The 9,561-nt window shown below is 40.3% G+C and overlaps 1 protein-coding gene across 1 annotated transcript; it reads left to right on the forward strand.

The window, feature by feature from the left end:
• Nucleotides 1–668: 668 nt before the first annotated feature.
• LOC124288550 lies at nucleotides 669–7,885 on the forward strand. Its single transcript, XM_046725101.1, has 5 exons — nucleotides 669–798; nucleotides 1,666–1,857; nucleotides 5,262–5,339; nucleotides 5,523–5,619; nucleotides 6,689–7,885. Exons 1-5 carry the CDS (start codon nucleotides 747–749, stop codon nucleotides 7,428–7,430), a joined length of 1,161 nt encoding a protein of 386 aa, XP_046581057.1. The 5' UTR covers nucleotides 669–746; the 3' UTR covers nucleotides 7,431–7,885.
• Nucleotides 7,886–9,561: the final 1,676 nt, after the last annotated feature.

Below are 9,561 nucleotides of genomic sequence, written 5' to 3' on the forward strand. Positions count from 1 at the left end.
ATCTACCAGTTTCAACTGCTAGTTTAAATTTACAACACCGAAATCGGGCATATATAATTTTTAAATGTGTGTGTGTATTACTCAAACCAATCACTCAAAGTATCATTTGGTGTCCAAGTCATGCAAACAAAATTTTACTAACACTCAAAAGTGATATATGCTTACATGCGTGTGCGTGTGCGTGTGCGTGTGCGTGTGTGTATTACTCAACATCAATCACCCAAAGTAATATTTCGTGTCCAAGTCTGACAAACAATACCAACGCTCAAAAATATTCTGTAATGCTGGAGTGAATGAGTGAGTTTAGTTTTACGCCGTACTCGGCAATATTCCAGCTATATGGCGACGGCCTGTACATAATCGAATCTGGACCAGACAATCCAGTGATCGACATTATGAGCTTCGAAATGTGCAATTTGGATACGCCGACATGTGTCAACCAAGTCAGCGAGCCTGAACACCCGATCCCGTTAGTCGCTTCTTACGACAAGCATGGGTTACTGAAGATCAATTCTAACCCTGATCTTCACGGGGCCTGTAATGCCGGAGGCTGGGATTGCATCAGATACAAACATGTTACAAGACTAATACAGCCCCACCAGTGTATAGATGATTTAGCAGAGCAAACCAAAGCTGGTCATGTAAATGTAGTACTGCCTACTTGAAACCGACAATTAGGCTGTTAGATTTACAGTCACGTGACTAAAGACGAGATTACACTGTTTTAGTCAGATCAAGAGACAATCATGACTGACATGAGGACATGTTTTGCAGTCTGCAGTCTTCTGCACTTAATGAGTAAGTAATCTATTGTTCAATTTTATCTTTTGTTCACATTTTATAAAGAAAGAGAAATATTTGATTGTGTAGGAAATATTTGATAATTTATGGTCTACTTACTTCAAGAATTGAGCGATGACATGGGCATACCAGTGCCGTCACTGAACACACCATTTCTAAGGGATTCTTAAACGCATGCTCAATATGAATTCGGATTCGTACATTGGGCTCTGCTCTTAGCAGTGTAGGGGCGGTGGGATAGCCTTGTGGTTAAATTACTTCGTTTTCCAAAAACCCGGGTTCGATTCGTAACATGGGTACAATGTGTGAATCCAGTTTCTGGTGTCCCTCGTCGTGATATTGCTGGGATATTGCTAGAAACGGCGATAAACGAAACTCACTCACTCTAGATGTGTCTCTTGTGTTCATATGGTTTTGCCGTTTTTCGGAGACCCGTGAAGATCCGCATTAGCTTTGATCTACAGCAACCCATGCTTGTCGTAAGAGGCGACTAACGGGATCGGGTGGTCAGGTTTGCTGACTTGGTTGGCACATGTTATTGTATCCTAATTGGGTAGATCGATGCTCATGCTGTTGGTCACTGAATTGTCTTGTTCAGTGAGTGAGCGTGTTTAGTTTTACGCAGCAATATTCCAACTATATGGCGGCGGTCTGTAAATAATCGAGTCTGGACCAGACAATCCAGTGATCAACAGCAAGAGCATCGATTTGCGCAATTGGGAACCGATGACATGGGTCAAGTCTGGTTCAGACTCGAATATTTACAGACCTCCTCCATATAGCTGGACTATTGCTGAGTGTGGCGTTAAACAAACAAACAAACAAACAAACCGTTTTTCAGAAACATGTGTATTATGTTTTCAGGTGTTGATGGGTTTCCTATTTACGGTGAACTGAATGTGAATGAGTCTGATACCAAGAAGACATGGGAAGAAGCGAAGGCCGAATGCATGAATAATGGACTTCGCCTTACAAATTACCTGACGGTGGACAGCTTACAAAATATTAAATCCCCAGACCGGAATTACTGGATTGGGGGAAAAGAAAACGGAGATGGTAAGAAGCCTTGTTTCACTAAGTAGACCTTGATCAGTTCTCACGAATTTAGTGAATGAGTGAGTGGGTGAGTGTGGGGTACGCCGCTTTTAGCAATATTCCAGCAACATCACCAGAAATGGGTTTCACGCATTGTGGTGAATCGAACCCGAATCTTCGGCGTGACCACTAGGGTACCCAACCGCCCCTCTCACGCCTTAAGTTTAGAGTGGATGCATTTTGTTTGTTTGTTGCTGACTGCGGACTAAGCGGTATTACAGCTTTATAACCAGACATTTAAGTGACCGACGTCGTGAGCATCAATTTACGCGACTGGGATGTGATTGCATGCACGTACCAAGTCAGTTACCTGCCCAAAGCAGATAATTCATGTCCATTTGTTGACATTTCATGATGCAACAGGTGCAATCCAGCCTGCAAACGATTTGCAATCATCTGGTCAGTAACTTCAGTTCCAGGAATCGGCGATTGCCTAGCTGTTCGATCTCCTAAAACCTTGACCTTCATATACTTGTATTTTGGACCGACAAGTAGAGTGCATTAAAGAATATGTAGAGTGCATAAAAGAATATGTAGTGGTTCATTAAAGAATAAGTAGAGTGCATAAAAGAATATGTAGAGTCATAAAAGAATATGTAGAGTGCATAAAAGAGTAGAGTGCATTAAAGAATAAGCAGAGTGCATAAACGAATATGTAGAGTGAATAAAGGAATATGTAGAGTGCATAAAAGAATACGTAGAGTGCATTAAATAATAAGTAGAGTGCATAAAGAATAAGCAGAGTGCATTAAATAATATGTGGAGTGCATAAAGAATAAGTAGAGTGCACGTGCATTAAAGATTAAGGAGAGTGAATAAACAATAAGTAGAGTGCATAAAAGAATAAGTAGAGCGCATAAAAGAATAAGTAGAGTGCATAAAAGAATATGTAGAGTGCATAAAAGAATATGTAGAGTGCATTAAAGAATAAGTAGAGTGCATAAAGAATACGTAGAGTGCATTAAAGAATAAGTAGAGTGCATAAAGAATAAATAGAGTGCATAAAGAATACGTAGAGTGCATTAAAGAATAAGTAGAGTGCATAAAGAATAAATAAAGTGCATAAAAGAATATGTAGAGTGCATAAAAGAGTTACAGATAGTTTGGGTTCAATTACAATCTTCAAGTCACCATGATATACTGGTGACATATAGTTTGGGTTCAATTACAATCTTCATGTCATAATGACAAACTAGTTACAGATAGTTTGGGTTCAATTACAATCTTCAAGTCACCATGATATACTGGTGGCAGATAGTTTGAGTTCCAATTTCATTCTTCAAGTTATCATGATATACTGGTGACAGATAGTTTGGGTTCAATTATACTTCTCAGGTCAGCAGATAGTTTGGGTTCAATTACAATCTTTAAGTCATCATTATAGACTGCCGACAGATAGTTTGGGTTCCAATTGCAATCTTCAAGTCATCATTATGTACTGGTGACAGATAGTTTGGGCTCAATTGCAATCTTCAAGTCATCATCATAAACTGGTGACAGATAGTTTGGGCTCAATTGCAATCTTCAAGTCATCATTATGTACTGGTGACAGATAGTTTGGGTTCCAATTACAATCTTCATGTCATAATGACAAACTATTTACAGATAGTTTAGGTTCCAATTACAATCTTCAAGTCATCATGATAGACTGGTGACATATAGTTTGGGTTCCAATTGCAATCTTCAAGGCATCATTATGTACTGGTGACATATAGTTTGGGTTCCAATTGCAATCTTCAAGTCATCATTATGTACTGGTGACATATAGTTTGGGTTCTAATTGCAATCTTCAAGGCATCATTATGTACTGGTGACTGATAGTTTGGGTTCCAATTGCAATCTTCAAGGCATCATTATGTAATGGTGACATATAGTTTGGGTTCCAATTGCAATCTTCAAGGCATCATTATGTACTGGTGACATATAGTTTGGGTTCTAATTTCATTCTTCAAGGCATCATTATGTACTGGTGACAGATAGTTTGGGTTCCAATTGCAATCTTCAAGGCATCATTATGTACTGGTGACATATAGTTTGGGTTACAATTGCAATCTTCAAGGCATCATTATGTACTGGTGACATATAGTTTGGGTTCCAATTGCAATCTTCAAGTCATCATTATGTACTGGTGACATATAGTTTGGGTTACAATTGCAATCTTCAAGGCATCATTATGTACTGGTGACATATAGTTTGGGTTCCAATTGCAATCTTCAAGTCATCATTATAGACTGGTGAATGATAGTTTGTGTTCCAATTGCAATCTTCAAGTCATCATTATAGACTGATGACTGATAGTTTGGGTTCCAATTGCAATCTTCAAGTCATCAATATAGACTGGTGACTGATAGTTTTGATTCCAATTACAATCTTCAAGTCATCATCATAAACTGGTGACATTTAGTTTGGGCTCAGTTGCAATCTTCAAGTCATAATGATTAATGGTGACCGATAGTTTTGGGTTCAATTACAATCTTCAAGTCATTATGACGTACTCGTGACATAGTTGGGTTCAATTACAATCTTCAAGTCATCACGATATACTGGAGACAGATAGTTTGGGTTCAATTACAATCTTCAAGTCACCATGATAGACTGGTTACATATAGTTTTGGTTCCAATTACAATCTTCAAGTCATCATGATATACTGCTGACAGATAGTTTGGGTTAAATTACAATCTTCAAGGCATAATGATATACTGGTGACAGATAGTTTTGGGTTCAATTACAATCTTCAAGTCATTATGACGTACTCGTGACATAGTTGGGTTCAATTACAATCTTCAAGTCATAATGACAAACTATTTACAGATAGTTTAGGTTCCAATTACAATCTTCAAGTCATCACGATATACTGGTGACAGATAGTTTGGGTTCCAATTACAATCTTCAAGTCATCATGATATATTGCTGACAAATAGTTTGGGTTCAGTTACAATCTTCAAGTCATAATGACAAACTAGTATCGGCAAGGACAGATATATCCATCTGGAAATAAGAAGTATCGTTATAGTATGTGTGGGGAGACACATGGTGTAGAAAGTATTGGTAACTTATTGTAGTTGATATTTGCATAAATATGGTTGTATAAATACTTAATTGTGTTGAGGCTGAAGCTGTGCACCTCAAAGAAGTGGTATATGAGTTGAAGGGGGGTAAATATTGCTTGAAACTCACGTAAATCACTCAGCCCTTCCGTTTATGAGGATTGTATGAATGCAAGGTTTGTTTTTTATTCATCGGTGCTTGCATTTGTGAACATTTACAGCAGGATCACTTATATTTGATTTCATTGGAGGACTGAAGTCTTAATACTGAATCAAATATTGAATTATGAAACTTGATACACACAACTATATTTCAGAATGCCCTATGCTGAACTGGTCTACCAAAATCCCAAAAACTGATCCATGCGACAAAGAACATTATTTTCTTTGCAGTCGTAAGTCGATTTTTGTTTCAATATCTTTTTGCTTTAACACAATAAATCCAAGCACGTAAGAAGTGGATTTGCAAGTATTCAGTCTTTGACAATGTATCTGTCACAATTCACATCTATGTTTGAATATACCTTTGCGGCAACGTCTTATATGTCATTTCACTAACTGGCATTCTCCTTTTTCAGCACAAGAGATAGCCAATATGAATCATGTCATAATGATCGCGGTCGGAGCTTTCACCATCATCAACATGATTTTGGTCACTATCTGCGTTCTGAGGAGGTACACGTTTGTATTTAGCATTTCTATTCACCATAGAATTGCTTGTATGGATTAAAGCTATCAGAGCAAAATATGACCACCATTTATTGTTCCACTCCTGTACATTGTTTCCAATACATGTTTTTACCCATGGTCATAGTAGGTTTCCCTGTAGCAGACAAATGCCAATTTGCCAGTAATCTAATCGGACAGGATAAGTGAGTGAGTCAGTAAGGACTTACGCCGCTTTTAGCAATATTACTGCAATATCACGGCGGGGGACACCAAGAATCGACCCATGTTGGGAATCGAACCCGGGCCATCGGCTTGGCGGGCGAAAACTAAGCTTCCCAACCGACCCCTGACCGGAGAACGGGGGATCTGGTAAGTCACCTAGATGAAATCACTCTAGAGTGATATTTAAATGAATCCTTAAGTGAATATTCAATTCTTCCACAGCGGATGGTTAGGCTCTGTGAGCTGATTAGATGTCATCGCGATTCGACTTCAGGGACCGTTGCTGGTGATTCCAGTCATTAGTTTGTCCTGAAGAGACTGTTTTTTTCAACTGGTTTCAAATGGCTGTCACATTAAGATAAACGGCGTTGAATAGTAGTCTATCTATCCTGTAGCCGGAGGATATTAATATTACCCACCATCCCTCCCTTACAATGGAGACGACAAGACCACTGCGAGAGAAATTGTCTGCAGTTGCATAAACTCATTTTTGATTTATGTATGGTTATGTCTGCGTGCGGAACTACCATGGTCCTTCATCCGGGTTAGAAGTGGTCTTCAACCAACCATGATTGTCGTAAGAGGCGACTAAAGGCATCGGGTCAGCGTAGATCGATGCTGATGCTGTCGTTCACTAGATTGGTCCAGATTTTTACAGACCGCCGTCAAATAGCTGCAATATAGCTGAGTGCGGCGTTGTACAACAAACCTACCAACGAACCATGATCCTTCGTTTCGTCTTTCGCTGAAAAAGCATTTGCACTCATACCCGTTAATCTTAACAAAAACACAGATTAAGAAATCAATGCACTTTGTACCGGATCTAATGTATACGACGCCTTTTCCGTCTCAGGTTATGCAAAAGGCAGGCTCGTCTACCAAAGGAGGAGAAACCCAAGGCTACATCAAAGAAAGATAAAAAGGAACGAAAGAAGAAGGACAAGCGGCAAAAGAAAGATGCAAAGGTATCAGAAGACATCAAACAAGAAACTCCCGCTGCTGGTGATGCAGAAGCCCCTAAACAGGCTGGTGACGTTGCACAAACAGTACAAACCACGGCAGTAGTGGAAGTTGGGGCGGCTGGAACTGCAGATGTTGACACTACATCGACCACTCCTGCTGCTGCAGCATCTACGACTGCGGAGACTGAAGCAGGCAAAGAAGAGAAGTTACCTGACCCACCAGAGTTTATTCTGAATGACACGACCTCTACTGCAACTACAACCGTTGCAACTGACTCAACGGCAGTATCTGTTGCTGTAGTAACGTCTACTGCTACCGCTGTCGTTACAGCCACTGGAACTGGAGTTGCTGACACCGGCATTGTGTCAACCAGCATCACGACCACGGAAACAATCGTAGACGCTGCAAAAGAAGCTGACAAGAAGGACATGAGCTGTCAGGAAGCGGGTAAGGACGACCCTGGGAAAGTTGTCACCACCAGCGGAGATAAACCATCTCTGATGGCTGAAATGGAGGCCATGCTACTGGCACAAAGCACCGAGAACAAGCAAGGGGAAGCTACTCCAGTCGAACCACCACTTCCTCCTCCGCCCGAGGAACTTATCAAGTCAGACACCACAACGGAGACTTGAATCAAGAGTATCATTACTTTATTTACTCACAACTTCTTTGTTCTCATATGTGTTTCGATTTGCCATTTGCACTGTCGCCTAGTTCTGTGACGAAGAAAGTATCAAGCTCATATCTGGGGGAGCTTATTTGTGTGAACTTATGGGTTAGGGACCCACTTACGTTGTCCCAAAGGGAATATTAAGTTGCTTCTCGAACTTAAGAAAGCCAATTGTAATACGTTCCTCATTTCAGTTGATGTTGATTCAAAATGTTTAATGTATCCTTAGTTCTGACCTTTATATTCGTGTATTGTTTTGCGATGTTACCTTTCATTCTTATGATGTTGTTTTGCTTCTTATAATCCCGAGTTCCTTTTCCATGCATGCTCCAATATAAACAGCGTATGCTAAATTTCATGAAACTATATATTCTAATTGATGACCGAATGTTTAATAAAATAAGCACATTAATAATTTCAGCTTGTTCTTTGTGATATATGGATCTGAATGCAGGAGTGAGTTAGTGACTTTGCGAGATATGAGTATTAATGCTTCACATTTACGATCTTCAAGTCGTCACGCAGCATCTTCTAGTATCACCCCTAGCAAATCATCACCAGCGACATATATAAAAGAATCCCTTCGCTCCCGCATGTAGGGGGCGGTGAGGTAGCCTAATGGTTAAAGGGTTCGCTCGTCAAGCTGAAGACCTGGGTTCGATTACCCACATGGGTACAATGTGTGAAGCCCATTTCTTGTGTCCCCCGCCTTGGTATTGCTGGAATATTGCTGAAAGCGGCGTAAAAACTCATTCACTATCTACAGCCAAATCAACCAGCAAATTGACGCCAGGAAGACAAGGGAGGAAACTTGTATTGCTTTATCGAATTGTAAGTGGTTGAAGCGTTTGTAAAATCTGTGTCTAACATACGCATTGACAAGTTAATGACCGTTCTTCCCCTTGTGATCTCCTACACATTTGGTGTTCAGATGCATGTCGTTTCACTTAAATCAAGAAATGTTTACCATATATCTTTTTCTCAGAAGGAAGCTATGAGTATGCTTTTATGCCGCTTTTTGACATTATTCTAATAATATCACATCGGGGAACACCAAAAATGGGCTTCACACTTTGTTCTCAAATGAGGAAACGTACCCGAGCGAATGCTTTAACCATTTTACTACCCCACAGACCCACAAAAGTAAGGAGGGCGGAAGGACCAATTTCTTGGAAAGAAAAGTAATTAAGGAGGAAAACTTCTAAACAAGAGTTTTTGTTTTTGTTGGTTGTTTACCGCCGCACATTTATATGGCAGCGGTCTGTAAATAATCGAGTCTGGACCAGACAATTCAGTGATCAACAGCATAAGCATCGATCTACGCAACTGGGATACGATGACATGTGTCAACCAGGTCAGCGAGCCTGACCACCCGATCCCGTTAGTCGCCTCTTACGACAAGCATAGATTGCTGAAGACCACTTTTAACCCGAGTCACGGGTATCACAAGAGCTACGGGGCTGTATCTGTAACATACACGACGTCGACATGGTCGATACAACATTCACAAAACTACGGTCCTAACGAACTTAAAGGGACCACTGTAATATTATTTCGTTCTACGCATTGGTAAGAAAATTGAGTGACAGGATTTTCAGCCACATGCCGATGCGGGAGAAACATTCTTTAACAGCCTCAGGTGAATAAAAATGCGAGTATCGGCGCAGTGAGACGATCGTTCTTTAGTTGGAGCTCCTGGATGCATGAAGTATACGCATTTATTACCCACGTGGTCAACGTATGGGTAGTTGCATACTAATCTCGTACGTCACACGTGTGTCGTATTGCGTTGACCTGTGTCGTAACCGACTTGACCTGAGATTCTAACGATTTGATTGGATAACCGATGACCTCTCAATTAGGTCACATTCTGACGTAACTATTTTTCATTCATAACAAACACGTGAATTCATTCATTCTACAACTTAAATGCATTGTGGGAATGTAAACATCGAGAACGTTGCCGTGTCGCTGTTTAATTGTGAGTCAAACTGAGACATTATATCCGTCGAAAAACATAAACGCAATGTTTCCACCAGTGATGTTAGCCGAATGAAGCAACTGCAAACCAAGAAACGGGGTGCTACGGAGTA

The sequence above is a fragment of the Haliotis rubra genome, unplaced genomic scaffold, assembly GCF_003918875.1.
Source record: "Haliotis rubra isolate DU_JTF1 unplaced genomic scaffold, ASM391887v1 Scf42, whole genome shotgun sequence".
NCBI lineage: Eukaryota > Metazoa > Mollusca > Gastropoda > Lepetellida > Haliotidae > Haliotis > Haliotis rubra.

Coding starts and splice junctions, on each gene's coding strand:
- LOC124288550 (XM_046725101.1), top strand. CDS start 747: ATGACTGACATGAGGACATGTTTTGCAGTCTGCAGTCTTCTGCACTTA. Junction 5,340..5,522: donor ACATTATTTTCTTTGCAGTC/GTAAGTCGATTT, acceptor CTCCTTTTTCAG/CACAAGAGATAGCCAATATG. Junction 5,620..6,688: donor ACTATCTGCGTTCTGAGGAG/GTACACGTTTGT, acceptor TTTCCGTCTCAG/GTTATGCAAAAGGCAGGCTC.